The sequence below is a fragment of the Manis pentadactyla genome, chromosome X (assembly GCF_030020395.1).
Source record: "Manis pentadactyla isolate mManPen7 chromosome X, mManPen7.hap1, whole genome shotgun sequence".
In the NCBI taxonomy this organism is placed as follows: domain Eukaryota; kingdom Metazoa; phylum Chordata; class Mammalia; order Pholidota; family Manidae; genus Manis; species Manis pentadactyla.
The window spans coordinates 106,903,570-106,924,705 of NC_080038.1; the positions used below are offsets into that span (position 1 = coordinate 106,903,570).

A 21,136-nucleotide genomic window follows, 5' to 3' on the forward strand; every position below is an offset into this window, starting at 1 on the left:
CCTCCTTGAGTTCTGTTAGTATTTGTTTCACATGTGCTGGTGCTCCTGTGTTGGGTACATATATATTTATAATGGTTATATCCTCTTGTTGGACTGACCCCTTTATCATTATGTAATGTCCTTCTTTATCTCTTGTTACTTTCTTTGTTTTGAAGTCTATTTTGTCTGATGCTAGTACTGCAACACCTGCTTTTTTCTCCCTATTGTTTGCATGAAATATCTTTTTCCATCCGTTGACTTTTAGTCTGTGCATGTCTTTGGGTTTGAGGTGAGTTTCTTGTAAGCAGCATATAGATGGGTCTTGCTTTTTTATCCATTCTATTACTCTGTGTCTTTTGATTGGTGCATTCAGTCCATTTACATTCAGGGTGACTATTGAAAGATATGTACTTATTGCCATTGCAGGCTTTAGATTCATGGTTACCAAAGGTTCAAGGTTAGATTCTTTAGTATCTTACTGTCTAACTTAACTCACTTATTGAGCTGTTATAAACACTGTCTCGTGATTCTTTACATCTCTCCCTTCTTATTCTTCCTCCTCCATTCTTTATATGTTGGTTGTTTTATTCTGTGCTGTTTTGTGTTTCCTTTAACTGCTTTTGTGTGTAGTTGATTTTATTTTTTGCCTTTAGTTAGTATTTGGTTGGTGTGCTTTCTTTGCTGTGACTTTATTTTCTCTGGTGACATCTGTTTAGTCTTAGGAGTGCTCCCATCTTGAACAGTCCCTCTAAAATACCCTGTAGAGGTGGTTTGTGGGAGGCAAATTCCCTCAACTTTTGCTTGTCCAGGGGTTGTTTAATCCCTCCTTCATATTTAAATGATAATTGTGCTGGATACAGTATTCTTGGCTTAAGGCCCTTCTGTTTCATTGCATTAAATATATCATGCCATTCTCCTCTGGCCTGTAAGGTTTCTGTTGAGAAGTCTGATGATAGCCTGATGGGTTTTCCTTTGAAGGTGACCTTTTTCCTCTCTCTAGCTGCCTTTAAAACTCTGTCCTTGTCCTTGATCTTTGCCATTTTAATTATTATGTGTCTTGGTTTTGTCCTCCTTGGGTCCCTTCTGTTGGGAGTTCTGTGTACTTCCATGGTCTGATTGATTATTTCCTCCCCAGTTTGGGGAAATTTTCAGCAATTATTTCTTCAAAGACACTTTCTATCCCTTTTTCTCTCTCTTCTTCATCTGGTACCCCTATAATGCGGATATTGTTCCTTTTGGATTGGTCACACAGTTCTCTTAATATTGTTTCCTTCCTGGAGATCCTTTTATCTCTCTCTACATCAGGTTCTGTGCATTCCTGTTCTCTGGTTTCTATTCTGTCAGTGGCCTCTTGCATCTTATCCACTCTGCTTATAAATCCTTCCAGAGATTGTTTCCTTTCTGTAATCTCCCTCCAGACGTCATCCCTTAGCTCTTGTATATTTCTCTGCAGCTCCATCAGCATGGTTGTGACCTTTATTTTGAATTCTTTTTCAGGAAGACTGGTTAGGTCTATCTCCTTCTCAGGGGTTGACTCTGTGATTTTGGTCTGCCTCAAATTCTGCCTTTTCATGGCAATAGAGATAGTTTGTGGAGTTTGCGCTTGTGACGGCTGGGAGAACGCCCCGTCTTGTTGGTTTGTGGCTTTCCTCTTCTGGGAGAACAGCAACCTCTAGCGGCTTCTGCTGGGCAGATGCATGCAGACAGGGCTTCTGATTCTTGCCTGGCTGCTATGGAGTTTAGCTCTGTGGTTGTTGTGGGCGTGGCCTGCCTCAGGCTGCTGCTCCGATATGGCGGAGCTGCATTGGAGGGGAAACGGCAAGGATGCTGTTTATCTCTGTGAGGGGCCTCTAAGGTGCGCTGCTGCCCAGGGGGTTAGGGTGTCCGGAGTTCCCTGGGATTCCCAGCTGCTGGGTAAGTGTCCTGGGTCACTTCAGTCCAGCTGTGGGGTCCCTGTCCCTTTAAGACTTTCAAAAAGCATTCGCTTTTCTTTGTCCCCAGGGCACCAGCTGCAGGTACCCGCTCACAGGTCTTACTGTCCTGTTTCCCTAGTTTCAAGCACCCCACACATGCACTGTGTCTGCGCTCTGGTGCGGATGGCTAGGGCTGGCTATTTAGCAGTCCTGGGCTCCCTCTCCCTCCCCGCTCTGACTCCTCTCCTCCTGCCGGGAGCTGGGGTGAGGGGTGCTCAGGTCCCGCGGGGCTGCAGCTTATATCTTACCCCCTTCGCGAGGTGCTGAGTTTTCACAGAAGGATGTAGTCTGGCTGTTGTCCTGTGTCTTCTGGTCTCTCTTTTAGGAAGAGTTGTATTTGTTGTATTTTCAAAAATATATGTGGTTTTGGGAGGAGATTTCCACTGCTCTACTCACCCTGCCATCTTGGCTCCACCGGTAGGTTTGTTAATATTTTGTTGAGTATTTTTGCATCTATGTTCATCAGGGACATTGGTCTGTAATTTTCTTTTTTTGTGGTATCTTTCCCTGGTTTTGCTATTAGAGTGATGCTGGCTTCATAGAATGAGTTTGGGAGTATGCCCTCCTCCTCTATTTTTTGGAAAACTTTAAGGAGAATGAGTATTACGTCTTCTCTGTATGTCTGATAAAATTCTGAGGTAAATCCATCTGGCCCGGGGGGTTTTGTTCTTGGGTAGTTTTTTGATTACCGCTTCAATTTCGTTGCTGGTAATTGGTTCGAATTCATAATTTTTTGTCATTGTTTTTGTAGCCTGAGAAGGAATGTGGAGTGAAAATCAGAAAGGTTCATTTTAATTATTTTAGCAATATTGTAGCTTTAGTATGATTTGGAGAGTAATTTCTTATAAGCAGCAAACTCACATACAGATAGGATTTTTAAAACCTTATAATTTAAGCCTGATATAAAGAGATCAGACATGTAATATGTCTACCACCATGCTTGGCACATTAGGAGTGTTCAGTAAAAATTAGTTTTTTTCCCTGCCTTTAATAACTCAAATAGTGTTGCTGCCGAACAGCTGCGTCTGGAAAGGTCTCTCCCTGTGCACTAGGCAAAGCACTAGGAGAAACCTGAACCTGGAGGGGGGCGAGTGTTTGACTCTGGTCGAGAAAGAATTTTCAAGCAGGTCAGATGAGTGTAGGTAAGGAAGGAATTCATTAAAACAAGAGCAGCAGGGAAGGGCAGCTGCCTTGCAGGCAGCAGAGAACAGGAAAGTGCAGAGGGAAAGTTCTTGGCCTAGGGAAGATTCCCTTGCCAACTCCTGAAGCCAGAGTCATCTGGCATCCTGTGTCCGCTTGGGTCTGCATGGCATGGGGACTAGCCACTACCACTCCAGGATTTGGAGGAGCCATGGAGCACAGGATGGAGTGAGATTATGTTCTGAGAACTTCCCAAAGAAAGGAGATTTCCAGGTCAGCTACCAAGAGCAGATCGCACAGCTGCAGTTTCATCCATCCAGGTCACCCAGGCGACAGAAACATGCAGGTCTAAATCTGAGCTTTCAGCAGCGCCTTCCTACTTAATAGGAGTAAAGTAGAGACAGAGTGACGACTTGGAAATAAAATGAAATAGCAAAGAGACAAATCGCAATAATTTGAGCAGTGAGAAAGCTTTATTTGAAAGTATGCACTTAAAGAAAGGAAAATGCAGGCATTCACAGAGAGGAGGCACACTGAAAGTTTGGGGATTCTGTCTTTTTTACACAACAGGGGGTTAACAATACCATACAAGAGGCATATACTCAAGTAGTGTTGTTGCACTAGGAGAAATCTCAACTTTTACATACCAAACTTTACAAAACTAAGTAAGTTTAAAAGAAATGTAATGGGGCAAAGGGCAGGGGGGTGGTTGTTGGGCATAGGCGTGACTTGCGGTCTCAAGGTGTTTATCTTTGGTGAGAGACACAGTGTCTCCTCCTTTCCTTTATTATCAGTCCTCCAGCTAATTCTGCTAAATAAACCTAACACAAGGGGTTTATTTATCCTGTTCTTCTCCAAGATAGTAGTTACTCTCAAGCAGTGAGGACATATCCGTTAAGACTGCTTGCTCTGCTTTGAGGTAGACTGTGAGGTTATTGTCTAATTACCAGAGAATATGTTAGGAATTTTACTTTTCAACTCTCTGCTTTTGAAAATGGAATATTAGTCTTAAGATGGGGTCACTCCTGTTCTTACTATACTGTTTATATCTCAGCATTTTTCATCATAGCCAGGAAAAGTTAATCATGATGCTTGTCCCATGTCCTTGGCCCTACCTCATTGTTGCGACCAGCTGTCATTCATCACAGCCCATTAAAAACCCAGTTTTATACTTGTATAGTTTTTCAACCTAAGCCTAACACTTGGATCCAATTTATTTGAATTAATTGCTTCTGCTTCTTCATTTATTCTTATATATTTTTAAATATCTTTTTGAATCTTGATTTTATTAGCTCTCTTGAACACTCTTGGGTAAATGAAGTCCTTCATTTTACTCACTAGTATCTTTAAGAAACTAGGTAACCTAGCCTGAACTTTTAAAATACCATTGAAATAAAAATATTGATTAGTAAACCATAGTGGAAAAAATCTGTTTTGGCCCTTTATCTTTCTAGGTTCTCCACCTGGAACCTTGCAAATTTAGACTGGCAAAATACAGATCAACAAAAGAAAAGCAAACAGAAGTTTATTAATATGTGCATTATGCACACACATAGGAGTACTCAATGATGAGTACCTAAAGGAGTAGTTATAACTTGAGCTTATATAAAGCATCTCAACCAAAAATACATTTTAAGAGAAGAGACAAGACAAAGGAAAAGGACTGTGAGTTTCTTGGGTGGCAAATTGTTGGAAGGTAAACAAATGGGAGAAATGGATCCTAAGGGTTAATTAGTAAAGTTTGCTATGTAGATATGTAGAGATTCCTATGGTATTCCTATGTAGAATTATCTCTGGTGGTTAGCTTCTTCCTTCCTGGTAGAGGGGAGGGAACACCTTTATGATAACTTCAAGGCAAATAAAGGTAAGCAGAGTGTTTTTTTCATGTATCTGCTTCTTCCCAATAGCCTTCAGCTTAAAATAATCCTTATGTCAAAGCACCATATTTTGGGGTGGGGTATTTTGCTACCCTTTAAAATTAAACCATTTTCTTTATGGTTCTCCCAAAATTGACTCATAATTTTGTAGTATTATTTTAATCCAAGATTTGACCTGTGTAGCCAAGAAATAATTATTTTGGTGTCCCTAAAAGTAAGATAATTGGCATCAACATTTGTGAAGAGGGGGAGGAAAGGGAGACTCAAATTTTGGCAACTTTTCAAGAACATAATGGACCCACAAACCAGAGATTAAAAACAAATGTTTCACAACATGCAACTTTCTGCCTGGTTATCTGATTCTATAGTGGTTTGTGCATTTTATTGGATTATGAAAGAGCCCTGGAAATGTTGCCTCAGTTCACTGGTATGCTCTGAATGTTATCTAAGTGATATTGTTAAGCAGAAAGACAGAAATGAACAGGATGGAAAGGAGAAAGGGCCCCCCAAAGATGACTCAGGGACTTGATCAAATAGAATCAGAAAGACAAAAATGACACAGAGAGTTAATCAGATGAAGCCATAGGGTCCAAGAGTGACTCAGGAAATGTCCAGTGTCCCCCCAGATAAGAAACATCAGAAGCACAGACACAGCACAGCCCCCATTTCCCAATCAGAACAAGCTTAGAGAGCTGACAGCTCTCAATCACGGACCTCTCTGCCCTGCCAAAACCACATAAAAGAAGCCTCAGAATGAGCACCCCGGCCTGTCTCACCTTAGGCAGGCCTGCTCTGTTACTCTATGCAGAGTGCACTGAAACGTACTTTGCTTTCTTGACTTTGGTCTCTCGCCTCACTATATCTGATTTCCCAGCGACACCGAGCCGATTCCTTTCCTTCCTAACAAACTCATTTCAGAACCCTGAACCCCAAAGTCTATTCTTTGAAGTTCCAATCACTTCAAGTACTTGGTATGGTTCTTTTCTATGAGGTTGAAACTGTTCTTTGTTGAAGATACAAATTCTAGTAGTTTATGGTAGAAGCATCAGGTAAGCTTTAGAGTAAACAAGAACATTAACAGATTTAATGTCTGTAGTTAATTTATTGCTATTGCCAATTCTATCTTAATAGAGAGAAGTTAAATTCAGTATTGGAGTACAGTATATAACAATTTCTTAGGAGTTTTGATGAGGTGAGGGTTGCCCCTGAAGGCAAAACAGTATTACCTCTGAAGGACATGGAGGGCACTGACAAATCATCAGGGACTTCCCATAAAGCATATAATTTCTGAAATGTTAAAGTAATAATATTTTATTACTTAATTAATATTTCAAAATAAACTTAATTTAGGGGAGGTTGAATGTCTCTTGATCTGATAGCTCTTCCCATGCGACATGATAATAGTAATACATTAAACAAACATAATTATTTCCCAATATCTCTTTATAAGGATAGCAAGTCTTGGTGATTCCAGAGGCCCTCTGAGAAGTCTTCATGGTTTTATGTATAAAATTTTTAGTTTTAGGTATAAAGTATACCCTGAAATTTTTATTTGTTCTAAATTTAGGAACTGATTTTGGGAAGGCAAAATTAAGAGTTTCCAGAGATTTGAGCACTTGATTAGACAGGCTCATGAGTGAAAAACCAATTTAATCAAAGCACAGCAGTCCCCCTTACTGGTGGGGGATTCCTAAACCCCAAGTGGGTGCAGGAAACTCTGGACAGTACTAAACCCTATATATACTGTTTTTTCCTGTATTTACATACTCATGATAAAGTTTAACTTATAAATTAGGCACAGTACAGATTAACAATAATTAACAATAACAGAACAATTATAACAATATATTATAATAAAAGTTATGTGAATGTGGTCCCTCTCACAATATCTTATTGTACTGTACTTACCCTTCTTCTTGCGATAAGTGAGGTGATAAAATTCCTATATGATGAGATGAAGTGAGGAGAACAATGTAGGCATAATGCACATATTAATAAACTTCTGTTTGCTTTTCTCTTGTTGATCTGTCTTTTGCCAGTCTAAATTTGCAAGGTTCCAGGTGGAGAACCTAGAAAGATAAAGGGACAAAAAAGATTTTTTCCTCAATGGTTTACTAATCAATATTTTTATTTCAACGGTATTTTAAAAGTTCAGGCTAGGTTACCTAGTCTCTTAAAGATATGTCAGCAAGATAATCTGCTTCTGGACCATACTTAAAAGTGGGTAACAAACTGTAGAAAGTGAAACCATGGATGAGATGGGGATTACTGTACAAATAAAGATTTGAAAAGAAATAGAAGATAACACTATTGTAAGTGAAGAGACTCTGTGCTCTGGGGTTTTTTTCCCCTTAAATTATTAAGGACATGATAAAGGCAACTTTTTAATTTTTATTTTTTATTGAAGTATAGTTGATATACAATATTATATTGGTTTCAAGTATAAAAAATTCAATAGTTACACGCATTAAATCCTCACCCCCCCCCACCGAATACAGTTTTTAACATTGAAAGATGTTACAGAACCAGACTACATTCTCCATGCTGCACTTCCATCCCCATGACCAACTTATATTACAATTGAGATTTGGTGCCCCTTTATCCCCCTCACCCACCCTACCCACTTACCCCAACCCCTCTCCCATGATAACCTCCAGCCACTTCTCAGTGTCTATGAGTCTACTACTGTTTTGTTCATTCTGTTTTGTTTTTAGATTTTAAAGGCAACTTAAATCATAGAAAATTATTCTTGTAAGACATAGAATCTCTATCTAGGCAAGATTACACTTAAAGAATGACCTTTCATACTGTAGGAGGAAACATTCATTACTAAATAAAGGAAACAAGACTATTTAAACTGAGGGAGTACTGTAAACATTTTAATATATTTCATAGCTTTGTTTCAGGCTCAGGTATTATAAACCAAGGTAAATAAAATTTACTTTCTAAACTTTGTCCTTTTTTATACTCTCCTGTATTCTTTTAGAGGATCTGTGAGGTCAAAATGATTTTCATAGTAATACTAAAATGTTATTTGTCTTTTTGACTCTCACCCTTTCATGAGCATACAGTATTTTCCAGAGGCTATGATATTGCAATAGATTAAATGCAGAAGCAGATACAAGGATCCATTTCTCTTCTGTGAGCTCAGATAGTAAAGAGATTTGCAAAAAATGTGAAACAATGCTTTTCTTTTCAGGAAAATTCTGGTTTGAAAATATAGTTATTTTTCATAAAAATTAGGTCATTTAGATTAACATGCAATGTGTTCATCATTGCTACTTTCCAATGAATCAATATTTTTAAACTTTCTCATTTTTAGTCTCATATGGTAAATATCAATAGTTATAACTCACATTATAATCCACATAACCAAGAGCTCTTTGAGGTTCTCAACAATTTTTAAGAGTATAAAGGAGTCTGGAAACCAAAACTCTGCTTTAGAAAAAAAACTTCTTTTTCCTTGAAAAACCAAAGTACATACACATATACTGTTGTAATTCTCTGTCACTGTTACTCCTTGAAGACCCTCAACCACCTATATTAATTCTAAATTTTAACCAAAGTGGCTAACTGTGGGTAAAATTGCAGTATTTCCAGAATCTCTCTCCCCCCCTCCCCCGGCTTTAGTGCATTTCCATATCAACAGGGGTTCCTAAGGGGTGGAGAAAGGTAGTTCATCTCCATATTAATTGGTAATTACCTGGGCAACCCAGGGCTTATCTGAACCTGAGAGGTTGGAGGGAACGGGTATTCGCTGGCTTCTGATGGAGCAGGAGAGAGACGACCCCGGACAGCTGTTTGTAAACAATAAATGGGTTTTAAACTTTTATTTTTCCCTTTGACTGATTTCGGTTTCAGCTAGGTATTTTGCCCCGGGATATCCTCTCCCCGGAGTTACACTAACCTTTATTATTAAAAGACAAGTGCAGGGTAGATAATTGAGAACTGTCTGATTTATGCAAGCATTTTAACAGACGAGCAGAGCTTTAGAATGTACATGACAAAATTTTCTATAGCCATCAAAACTTTTTCATAACTTCTTAAAATGGTGAAAATGAACATATTCCACAACTCCAAGATATAGCTTCTCTATAGCATTTCAAAGTATGAAGCAAAAGGATATCAATTTAGCATTATGCTTAGTATAAACCAGTGTTTCAACATTTTACTTATAAAGTAGCTGTGCAATGATTAACCATTAATTTACTCAATTTAATGTCAGGCCACAACTTTTAGTTGCTTAAAGATTTTGGAAATTATCCTCAAGCTGTTATACTATAAAACAGTTGTTATTGAAATAAAGTTTGTCAGAATACGGATTTAATGTAGTTGAAAACAAATTTCTATTTTTCATAATTATAAACATTTTCAAAGTAACATTAATTTATTTGATCAGTAAGCATGTATGAGTTTAGGAAAAACACCCAAGTAAAATAAAATGCATGCTTGTATTACATTTAACACTAATATAACAGAGAAAAGACTTGCTAAAATTTTCCATTAATTATGTAATCTTGGATTCTTAAAACATTTGTGGATCAGCTTGTGCAATATGTTTTATTAAGTCTAGCACATTTAAATTATAAGTTCAATTTTCCTATTCTCTGGAAATTTAAGTCTATTTGATTTATATATATGTTTATTCACTCTATGAGCTAATTAAACAGTGCTCCTTTAATATTTTTCAGATATATGAAAAGGTCTTACAGACACAAGAGGTAAAGGCCTTTCTGATTTTCCGAATACTTTGGAATATTTGTTGTCTTTATAGTTTAATAAGTACTCATAGTTTATTAGTCTTATTGGGCAGAAAATATAACTATGCTTATGTTTTACTATTTAACCACAGTCTTTCTACATTTGTCATTATGAACCTTAGCTGCACTGCATCATTAGTTCATGAAATTTGGCATCAAGAAAAGGATAGCAAAATACCACTCCTCAAAAAGGCAATTAAACAAGCTACAAGATATATAAAGAATCCAGCAGAAATAGACTTGAGGTTTTTTCAGCATATGTTTTAGCCCTAATTCACCTCCAATCCTCTTTCTCTTTTAAAATAATTTCTTCTCACAGCTTTCTTCCTGTATATGATCAGGCAGGACAAAGCATAAATATGGGTTAAAGGGAGATTTTAATCAGGAAATACTGAAGACATTAGAATGAAAAAGAGCACTTGATGATCTAATGCTAGTAGAAGTCTTGAGAAATCACCTCTCCTGTACTTGGCTACCTGAGTGTAATTATCTGTGCTGTTTATTCATGCTAATATATAACTTTAAATTGCATCATACTTTATCATAACTTTACATTTTAAATGGTTCAATGGATGGGTTCAATGAATTATAGATGTAGGTTTCAGGCCTTAACGCCTCTATTTTACACACAAAACTTGTTAATGGAGTTTGACTCTGCAGCTTCCCAGAGACCCCATAAGGGCTCTGGATTCTTGAGAACCACATTTGTAAGAGACCATTTCCAATGCTTTTGAAATGGCATTTTTTTTTGGAATGCAGTCAACAGACTTGAGGCAAGACCATCACTAAAATGTATATGGGCAAAACATGTTCGCAAATAAAGAATCCCAAACCTTAGTATCATTGAAAAGATTTGTGGTATCCAACCAATTATGTAAACTCTTAGGATAGGGTATGAGGCTTCACTGTTCTTTCTTAACCACGAAGTTTGAAGAGGTAAATTAAGTCTGTCAATTCCCTCCTCCTCCTCCTCGTGACGCTGCCCTGACTTTTACACGCAAAGGGTTGTCATCAGTGGCCGGCTCGTAGGCCATAAGTAATCTTTGACTCCACCCTCCCTGCCTCAAGGATCTGATTTCCATCGCCCTATGGCGGCCGTGGCAGACTTCCGCCTCCCGCACCCCCTGCGGCCACTGCGCGCCTGGATTCTGCTACGTCATATCCGGCCCTTGAGATTCAGGGAACGAACTCACGCGATGAAGTGTCTTTTCGTCACTGTAGGGACCACCAGCTTTGACGACCTCATCGCGTGCGTATCGGCGCACGCCAGTCGGCAAGTGAGTCGGGGAGGCGAGCGGGTGGGCAGCGTCTTTGTTCGGGGCGCTCGTCGCTCGTGGCTTGTAGCTTGCCACCACCAGCCTTACCGCTGGCCTCGGTAACCTTGCCTGACCGCAGCGCTCACTCAGGTGCCGCCGCCCGCTTTGCTAGCTCCTCTCCGCGCCCGGCTGGGCCCTCTTCCGGCTCCTCCGCCCCTCAGGGCCCTCTGCCTCCTCGGATCGCTCCCCCGCCCTTTTCCAGCGCCTTCTCCCCGCCCCCGGCTTTTTTCCTCGGGTTCTCCGCCTCCGCCTCTCTGCCCAATAACTTCGCCCCTTCTTCCGAAGGGCCGGGGCTGCTCTCGCCGGCTCCTCCGCTGGCTCGCTTTGGGCCGCGTGGTGGGCGCCGGCCTACTCCGCGCGCTCCGCTGGGCCTGCCAGGCACGTCGTCCCCCCTCAGCCCCGCCCAGCCGGAGCCGCGGCCGCGCTTGGCCGCCTCAGGCGCCCTCGCGGCCGGCGTTTTTGGGCGCGCGGTGTGCTCTGAGCGCGCCTTCTCTTCAGGGCTCGTGGTTGGCGCAGCCCCATCCGGGAGGCCGAGCGGGCCAATTACTTGGTCTCCTCACTAGTTTTCGACACCCTTTTCAGAGTCTTTGCCTGATCTCATGCCTCTCGAGTGGCCAGTTCGTTCACGGCTTGGTTAGCCAGGTCGCTTACGTCCATTCCGGCTAAGTGAGGTAACTTGTCGGGCCCAGTACAGGGAAAAGTCGTTTTGGAAAACTTCCGTAGGGTTCGTTGTTACTGCTGTTTTCACAGTAGCCTGTTGAAAAAGCCCGTTTTTTTTCTTTTTTCTCTATTTAGATAATCAAGAGACTTGGTTACAACCGGCTTGTCCTGCAAATAGGTAGAGGAAAAGTGGTACCTGAGCCATTCAGTACCGAGTCATTTACTCTGGATGTTTACAGGTACAAGAATTCCTTGAAAGAAGACCTTGAGAAAGCAGATCTTGTTATTAGTCATGCAGGTAAAGTGTTTTAGAATCTTAAAGAGTTTGGTTTTTGGTAGACAGTAACAAATCTTAACTTTTGAGGTAGAGTCAAGTCACTAGAGGAACTCACTGTAGCCCTTTTGAATGTAATGCTCGAATATAACAATTGAGAACATTAGTGGAGAGAATTTGTTTCTGGGTGATAGAAGGATGAGAAAAATTAAATCACTATAACCCAACTTTAAGAAACCCTTAACACAGAGGGGCAAAATAATTTACCTGATGACACATGCAAAGAGTTGTCAAACTTGAAATTGATATTTGGGCTTAAGCTGCAGGAGTGTTCAGCCAGCTAATTGATTGGATTGGTCATGGAGAAATTAGCTTTGAAAGATTTTGTACATTTTTGTTAAAATTGAGTGTGAAATGAATGCTTTCAAAAATGTTCTTTAACAATCACATACTGTGTAACTCATTGCTAGCTTTTTAGAGAACCATCCTGTTGTAGTTAGATTGCTAGTACCTTCAAAAGAACTGTTTTTGGGGAGGATTGCAATTTTGACTGCTGGAAAAGTAAGGGAGTAAGTTTCTTGGTTTTTAAAAAGCCTAGTTTGAAGAGAGGTCTTTCGAAATAGACATTACTGCCAGATTTGGTGATTAGAAATGTATACGATAGTAACAGCTTTTGGTATGGTTTTGCATGCTTTGTGTATATAACTTGTTGAATTCTCCCAAACAGTCCTATGAACTGTAGTGTCTGCATTTCACAGGAAGAAACCGAGACACAGCGGTTAAGTAACTTGTCTAGTCAGTAAATGGTAAACAGTCTGGTGCTAGAGTTTGTTTTAACTACTACCCTAGCGTCATCTAAAGATTTTGCCTAGTCACTTATCAGTCTCTTTGCTCCCATTTAAAATAGCTAAATGATTTTAGATTTCAAAGTTGAATTGACCCAAGTATTGTATATATGCACATTAGTGGAGATTTATTCTTGACTATTTTTAGGGTGGTACCTCACAGGCAGAATCATGAACAGTGTTACAAATTTTTCTTTATTGGTGCGTCTTACTATTGAAGGCTTGCTTTTTCTACTTGTGTTTGAATGGAAGTGCAGTCAGTTTCATGTACAGTGTGTTGAACCTGAGTCTGATTTAGATTCGAGGCTCATACTTAGGGCATAGTACTAGAGGGCAGGTGGCAGAGCACTCAGTCATGGGTCATCAGTGGTAAAGAATATGTTTTTCAAGTCAGTTTTATAACACTTCATTAGAGAGCAACTGATAATTACATTTTTGTCATTTTAAATGTATATAATTAAAAGGCCTGGATTGTAGTGTTGCGACTAAGTTTTTTATCTTTTGAGTCCTAGCTGTAAAGCTTGGTGCAACACCTTAATTTTTTTTAAAACTGTATTAACACATTTGATTTATTTTTGTAGGTGCAGGAAGTTGTTTAGAGACTCTTGAAAAAGGAAAGCCACTTATAGTGGTTGTAAACGAAAAGTTGATGAACAATCATCAGCTGGAATTGGCAAAGCAGCTCCACAAAGACGGGCATCTCCTCTATTGTACCTGCAGGTATGCTAGAGGCTGATGATTTGACCTCTTTAATCTCTCCCTAGCTCTTCTTGCCCACCTGCCTAACCTTTCTGTCTTTTTGACCTCTTACCTTTTCCCACTTCAACTGTCATTTCTGTGTTGTATTTCTTGCAAGTATCTGCGCCTATTTCATTGCATGTGAGTATCTGTGTGTGTGTGTGTGCACATGTATGTATGTTCATCTGGGCATGCAAGTCACAAGAATATAGTTTTTGAATTTGTTTAGATTTTCGTTATTCAAGGAATGCATTTGCTTGTTAATTGAAGTTTTGCTTTCAGTAAATGCACTGGAATCCCTAAGTTAAGTTTTTACTCATTCATTAATTCAACTAAACCTAATAAGTGGCAGCCATTACCTTAGGTGCTATGGGTACAGGGGAAATACAAGAGAAAAAGTCCCTTCTCTCATGGTGCTTATGTTCTAGTTGTGGGAGTTAGTAAACAGTTCATAAATAAGCCATCAAGATAGTTTCACATGGTGAAATGTGTTATGAAGAAAATAAGGCAGGATGATGGAATGGCTGTGGTGAGTGAAGACTAATTAGATAAATTCAGGGAAGCCATGACTGGGTATATCATGTTTGAGCTGATACCTCAGTGACAAGGAAGAACTAGTAATGGGAAGCTCTAGAGGCAGAAAGAACAGCAGCAATTGCAAAAGGCCCTAAGTTAGGATTGAGCTTGGAGTTTGGTGCGTTTGAGGAACAGAGGTAAAGTTAGTGTGACAGAAGTATAGTGAGCAAGGAAGAATGTAGTATAAAAAGAGGTTGGGTGGGGACAGCTCATATAAGAGTAATGATTTTATTCTATGTTTAATGAGAAGCCATTGGAATATTTTAAGCAGAGGCATTACTTTATGGTAAGGAGTATTATTTTCTAGAAGTATATTAGAATTCTGCAAGAACTGATCAGCATCACAATGGAAGGATGAAGAAAATTGCTGGTTTGTTTTCTTACTAATGCTTCTTGAGACAATAGAAGCTTGACAAAGGGTCAGGTCAGTAATTGCCAATTGTTTGAGTTTAAAAGCTATCCTAATTTGATGTTGTAAAAAGTAAAGACCTCAGTGAAGTATTACAAAATAGATAATTTTTAAGTTAAAATAAATTGAAATTAAGATAAATGAATCTTAGAAGAAACTGACTAGAACATATTGAGCTTTTCTTTCAACTTTACTGTGTCTCTTAGGCAATTTAAAATAAAAATAAACAGCTGTTTATCATTAAATATTTATTGGGTGCCTACTATGTGCCAGGCATTATTATAGACACTTAGCATACATCACTGAACAAAACAGATTCCTATTCTCATGGAGAGGAGACAGATTTATTGATTGTTTCAAGAGCAGTTGTTGGTGTCCTATTCCCTATAATGATGGAGAAGAGGGAATGTCAGCGTGGTTTTATAATAATAGAAGCCATTCTAGAAAGGATTGTGAGTCAGGGGAGAAACTAGTTAATCAAAATTATGTGGGCTTCAGATAATGGACATATCTGTCCCTGGGTAGTTGAGATTATTAGTGGTTAACAGGCATTTCTAAAGAGAATAAACTCTCACTTTCCTAATTGGATTATGCAAATCAGTTTTTCCCAGTCACTTTTTTTTTGTTTGTTTGTTTTTGAGAGGGCATCTCTCATATTTATTGATCAAATGGTTGTTAACAACAATAAAATTCTGTATAGGGGACTCAATGCACAATCATTAATCAACCCCAAGCCTAATTCTCAACAGTCTCCAATCTTCTGAAGCATAACGAACAAGTTCTTACATGGTGAACAAGTTCTTACATAGTGAATAAGTTCTTACATGGTGAACAGTGCAAGGGCAGTCATATCACAGAAACTTTCGGTTTTGACCACGCATCATGGACTATAAACAATCAAGTCAGATATGATGATCGTTTGATTTTTATACTTGATTTATATGTGAATCCCACATTTCTCCCTTATTATTATTTTTATTATTTTTTAATAAAATGCTGAAGAGGTAGGTAGATGCAAGATAAAGGTAGAAAACATAATTTAGTGCTATAAGAGGGCAAATGTAGATGATCAGGTCTGTGCCTATAGATTAAGTATTAATCCAAGCTAGAGAAGGGCAACAAAACATCCACGATGCAGAAGATTTCTCTCAAAACAGAGGGGGTGAGGTTCTAAGTCTCACCTCTGTTGATCCCCAATTTCTCACCTGATGGACCCCCTGCGCCCAGTCACTTTTGATGAGTATTTTCATTCTAAATGTTGAATCACCTTTGATTTTATGTCGGTACATTAAAAAAGAGAAAACATTGTTTTCACAAACATATCCTCTTTACTTTGGTTGAAGAGAGGAAGCTATACAAGTCTCCACTTTATTCATTTTTTACAGTTTTTTAGAAGTCTTTTGTTATTTTAATTTCAAGAAAGTCATACACACAAATGCCATAAGAATCAGTAATTGGTTGTATTTTTGTTTTAGGTATATCATTTATTTGCCCCAAATCTGGGCTGGGTGGTTGTACGTCTGTTCTAATTTAAGTGACTGGTTTAATTAAATTTCTGAATAGCTGTATGTTGTGATTTGGGACCTTATTACCAATGTGCATGGTGGCTGTGCATTGCTTAATTGTATATGTATTTATGATAGCAAATTATTGGCAAAAAAAGTTTTTCCACAATCTTCATGCATGGTCTGGTAGTCTCCCCAGCTTATTGTTCTTGTCTGGTAGCTGTTACTTTAAGTTGCATTTATCCTGTTTTCATAAATTAATTTTACTTCTGATTACATATGCCCAGTCCTGAGAAGTGTTCCAAAGCCATGTGACCACATCTTCTATGAAATAACATTTCTGAAATATTTTCAGTTGACATAAGAGAAAAAGTATGTGTTGGATTGATATTGACATATAGTCTCTTCATGCTGCTTTAATCTTAGTATGTATATCTGTAGTATTAAAATACTTTAAAATTCATGTGCAGTTTGAGAAGCATCACAATGTGCTTGGAAGTTAGATTCAGTCATCAAGTGGGTAGCAGATGAATTATGGGATTTTCTCCCATGTTATATAATATTTTTCTTCTTTTGTTTTAGCACACTTCCTGGGCTGTTACAGTCAATGGACTTATCAACACTGAAATGTTTTCCTCCTGGCCAGCCAGAAAAATTTTCTGCATTTTTGGATAAAGTTGTTGGATTACAAAAATAAACACTTAAAACTCTGAACACTTAAAAAACCCCCTCCAAATCCACCCTCCAAATATTATCCCAAAATGTTGAATATTCTAAACGTTCGACTGGGGATGCATTATGTGATGTTTTTGTAGATTTATTTTCCTGATTGTGTTTTACTTAAGCTAATGTTTATTAAAAATAAACTCTTATTAATGGTAGAAGGTGGTGGCTAAGAAGTACTCTGGGTAGCAGGAGGAAGCCAACTTGGATTAAAATTTTGCTGAGAATAAGCTTAAAAGTGAGTAATTTTCATCTATATGGGTAGGAATTCACAGCACCATAATCATAATTGTATAGTATTTTGATGTGCTTATGTTGTAGTAAAGGCCCTATTCAAATATATGGGTTGAATTTGATTTCTGGGCTTCTAAAGTGTTTCTCTAGTTTGAGAAAAACAATTGTGGCTTAAAATTTATGTTTACTCAATCTTTAATCATTTTATGTCATGAAGGACTAACCATAGAGAAACAGGAACAAGTGAAAGGGTTTACTTAAAACATCAGACAGCTAAAAAGCAGCATAGGGCCCCACATCCTTGGCTTTTTTCTTTCCCTAAGAATACATAACCTAGATTCCATTTTTTTGTTTAGCAGAAGCTTAAGCTAATGGTGTCAACTGTGTATAATGACATCCCTTTGATTATATATTTGTGAGAATTATATCAGTTGTGGGGTTTAAAAATCAAAGGATATCTTCGCATCAATTTGATTTGGCGGGAATCCTCAAGATCGTCTAGTCCAATCTCATCTTCTCAGTTGAGAAAGAAGGCTGGAGGTTATGATTTGTCTAACAGCCTTTGGCAGAGCTGCCATTAGAAGCAGCTCCTCAACTCCTACTCCTGTGCTCTTTCTACCATACCATAATATATGGTGTAAGCTTTTTGTTTCTTTATAGTTTTGTTTAGTGTTTAGTTACTTTAATCTTCAGAGGAAACTTGTTCATTTCCAGAAGCTGTTCAGCTCATTTCAGTTGGAATTGAACACTTTGCGTATTTAAGTTTTCTGTTGGTGTATGACAACCTTACCTCAGACTTAGAAATCTGTGATTCCTGAGTGTTTGAAATCTAGCAAGATGCCCTGAGTGGGACTGGTACTAGATTGAATGAGTGAAGGCTTTAAGACAAATAACTAGATTTTTGGAGTTGGAAGAGAATTTTAAATATACCTGATGCAAACCACTCATTTTAAGGAAAGAGGCAAAGATGAATTAATTGCCAAGTTTACATGGCATTGGTCCTTACGAAAAAATTGATAATCAAAATTCTATTAGAAATAATTTGCTCAGTGGAGTAAAATCAGTTTGGTGTTATTACAAGACAGAGCTTCAGGTTCTTGAAAGCAATGAGTAAGTGGAGTGCACTTTATTTAATAGCAGCTTTCTGCTGCATGTATTTCGAGTTCCAGGAATAAGGAAGCAATAGAGAAAGGTTAGTATTTTGAGAAATTTGCATCATGGATAGGTTCAGAGGTGGAAAAGTAATAGAAAGTTGATGTTGGAGTAGATAAAAGATGATGTGAAGTTATAGGATGATAGGAAGGATTTTAGATTACTGTGCTTACAATTTGGGAGGAAAAGTAAGAGCTAGTAGGATTTGGTGGTAGTTAAGAAAGTATATGAAAGTACTATCAGGTGTTTTTAATTTCAGGCACCTTAGAGCACTACTTTGTACGCCTTTAATGGCAAATCATGCAGACACAGGGCAGTGTAAAAATATGTTCACTCTTATATTTTTAGTCTTAGAAACTCCTCCTTAGACTAAGTCATTAATGACTAGCAGTGATCTAGATAATTTTCTTGGCCCTTTATTATGGTATAAGCACTTAATCTCAGTGATTTGTTCACATATAAAATTTGCAGAGATGACCAAAAATCTTTACACAGTCTGAGAAATGAGATGTATCGGTGAATTATTGGAAATTAATTTTTGAGAACAATTTGGAATGGGTAGTCCTGATAGCTATGCAGTAATCAATTTTCTGCTGTATAATTAGTTTCACATTTCTGTGGGGGAGTAGGGAATGAAAAATAATGCCTGTTGTGTGCTTAGTAATATATCAGGTACTATTCAGAGCACTTTACACATATGAGTTCATTTAATCTTTACAATAACCCTATGAAATAGTTACTATTGTCCCATTTTACAAATAAGGAGAATGGGCTCAGAGCATAATGTGAAAAAGGAGTTTCATGTTAAATGAAGTGTCCAAAAGATGGCTTTGGAATTGTAATTGGAACACTGAATTATATTTCCATCATTTATGGGGATAAGAAGAGAATATTTGAAATCAGAAGACTACTACAAGAAATTTTGATTGTATGATAGTCACAGATACTTAATATACTTCAATTTTTACATTGCCATTTAAAATCATAAAATTCATGTGGAGAAATTATCCCGGTAGGTTTACCTGGTTAGAAGTTCTTTACTGGTTCTTTTGTTTTCTCTTTCAATATTTGTGTTTTAGGTTCTATTTTTGTTCTTTAATGTACTTATTTTTCCTTGGTGTTTTTATCACTTCCACAGCTTCTACTACTGATTGCCCTATCTATAGTCCTCCATTCTGATTTGATTTTCTGAGTGGTATTTCCAGTTGCCTGTTGGTGTTGTTTGTCTGTTAACTCTCTAGGCACCTTAAACTTGATGTGCCCCAAACTAAAATCATATTTCTCCTTTTCATCCTTCTGAGATCCTTATCACCATTTAGTGGTAATAATGGTGTCACTATTTAGTCAGTCCACCACGCTTTAACTCTTAATCCCCAACTCTGTATTGGTCACCATGTATTCTGAGCTTTACTTCCTAAGTGTCTCACACCCATTTATTTCCTCATTTAGTCTTTTAACAAAAATGCATAGTAAGACTTTACTTTTTGTATCACAGGACTCAAGACAGGATTCCTGCCCTGGAGGAACACTCATACAGTGTAGTTGAGGATGAACTATGTTTTATTCATTCTTGAAGCCTCTGCCTGAAACACTGTAGGCTTTCCATAAATAAGTGTACTTTTGTAACTTAATATTCTTTTCTCATTATCTTGCTTAGGAGTAGGTACTGGTTTTAGAAAATACTGTCATCATGCACATACTTATTTCATACAGTCTTTGACTTGACTCCGAAGTATTATGTCTCTTGTTCAGGAGGAAGATGTGTCCCTCACATTGTATGGTGAGTTTGTAGGATCAAGCATTTACAGGAGTAGCATCTAAAACATAGCAGTGCTGATCCTGTGTAATGTCTTAATGGTATTTAAGGGTCTGTCATAATGGTGCTTATTGGAGATATTTTGGTAAAACGTGGTGTAAATTCGGTTTATTAAAAGCAGTAGCTATAGTGTTTTCCAGTAAAAGATTATGTGGAGAAAGGTTAAGGATAACTGTTGAATGACATTTAATTTGGTTCCCTGTTAGTTGGTTAATTCCTGGAATATTTTAGCGCAATCTTAATATTGTATGGTCTTTTAATTCTTATAATTTTTGTAGGTGACTAGACAAAAGGCGAGCAAATCTAGTTAGCTTCCAAAAGGAATGTAGAATATATGCTTCTTGATTGATACTAATCCCTGAAAAATATTTTGAGAGGTTTATATATTGTTATATACCATCTATTTTAATATTTCAGAAACTTTTAGATCTTTATTGTCTTTATGAATTTTTACCACATTCTGGTCAAAATTATTTATTATGATTGACACTGATTTTATTTTAATGGCTACAGTCCTATTCTTTAAGGCAGTAGTTCTTAAGCTTCCTTGGGTTGTGCAGTCCTTCAAAATATTTAAAACTATTGCTTTTCTCCCTACTGACACATATACACATTTTGCAGTGAATGAAATTTCAGGGAGTTTAAAGGTGCCTTGAGGCCCTAAGTAAAGAATCCTTAGACTAAGGCCCACTTCAGTAACTTCATTCCTGATTGTAGGAATTATAGGTCATTGCTTATTATAATTATTATGCTCCTTTATAATTAAATTCTTTCATTAAGTACATTTAAGTTTAGTAATTCCCAGTTTTTAAAATAATACAGCAAATTATAAACTTTTCTCATTAAGTTTAACACATAAGCAAATAACATGTTTTGAAATTAACCTTCATATTATTAACCCAGTATTTATAACCTATAATGGCTTGTGTAGCACTGTTCCTAATTGGTAAAAGGAACTAAATGGAATTTAGTAATTAGTTTTAGGGTATACTGAATTAGGCTATTTGGTAAACCTGTACAGTAATTGACTTATTAACTGTCAAGTGTGCTTCTAAAGTATTTGTTTCCTGAGCTCGTAGTCACTGTTGGAGCTGTCTGTGAGAAGCCACATAGTGCATCTTTTTCACTGTTCATTTTCCCTTTTGTACAGAACGTACTG

General features: G+C 37.8%; 1 protein-coding gene across 6 annotated transcripts in view; it reads left to right on the forward strand.

The window, feature by feature from the left end:
- Positions 1–10,866: 10,866 nt before the first annotated feature.
- ALG13 (ALG13 UDP-N-acetylglucosaminyltransferase subunit) overlaps positions 10,867–21,136 on the forward strand; it is a 63,314-nt gene continuing 53,044 nt past the window's right edge. For 4 of the 6 annotated variants that reach the window (XR_005030344.2, XR_008995305.1, XM_057496030.1 and 1 more), the window contains exons 1-3: positions 10,867–11,006; positions 11,841–12,003; positions 13,406–13,544. Coding sequence is in view for 3 of the 6 variants with exons in the window: in XM_057496030.1 (XP_057352013.1) it covers positions 10,926–11,006; positions 11,841–12,003; positions 13,406–13,544 (383 nt within the window). In the remaining 3 variants the exon portion in view is untranslated. Of the gene's footprint in view, positions 11,007–11,840; positions 12,004–13,405; positions 13,545–16,634; positions 17,132–21,136 lie in introns of those variants that run through there. The other 2 variants (XM_036912619.2, XM_036912618.2) reach the window with 2 other exon arrangements.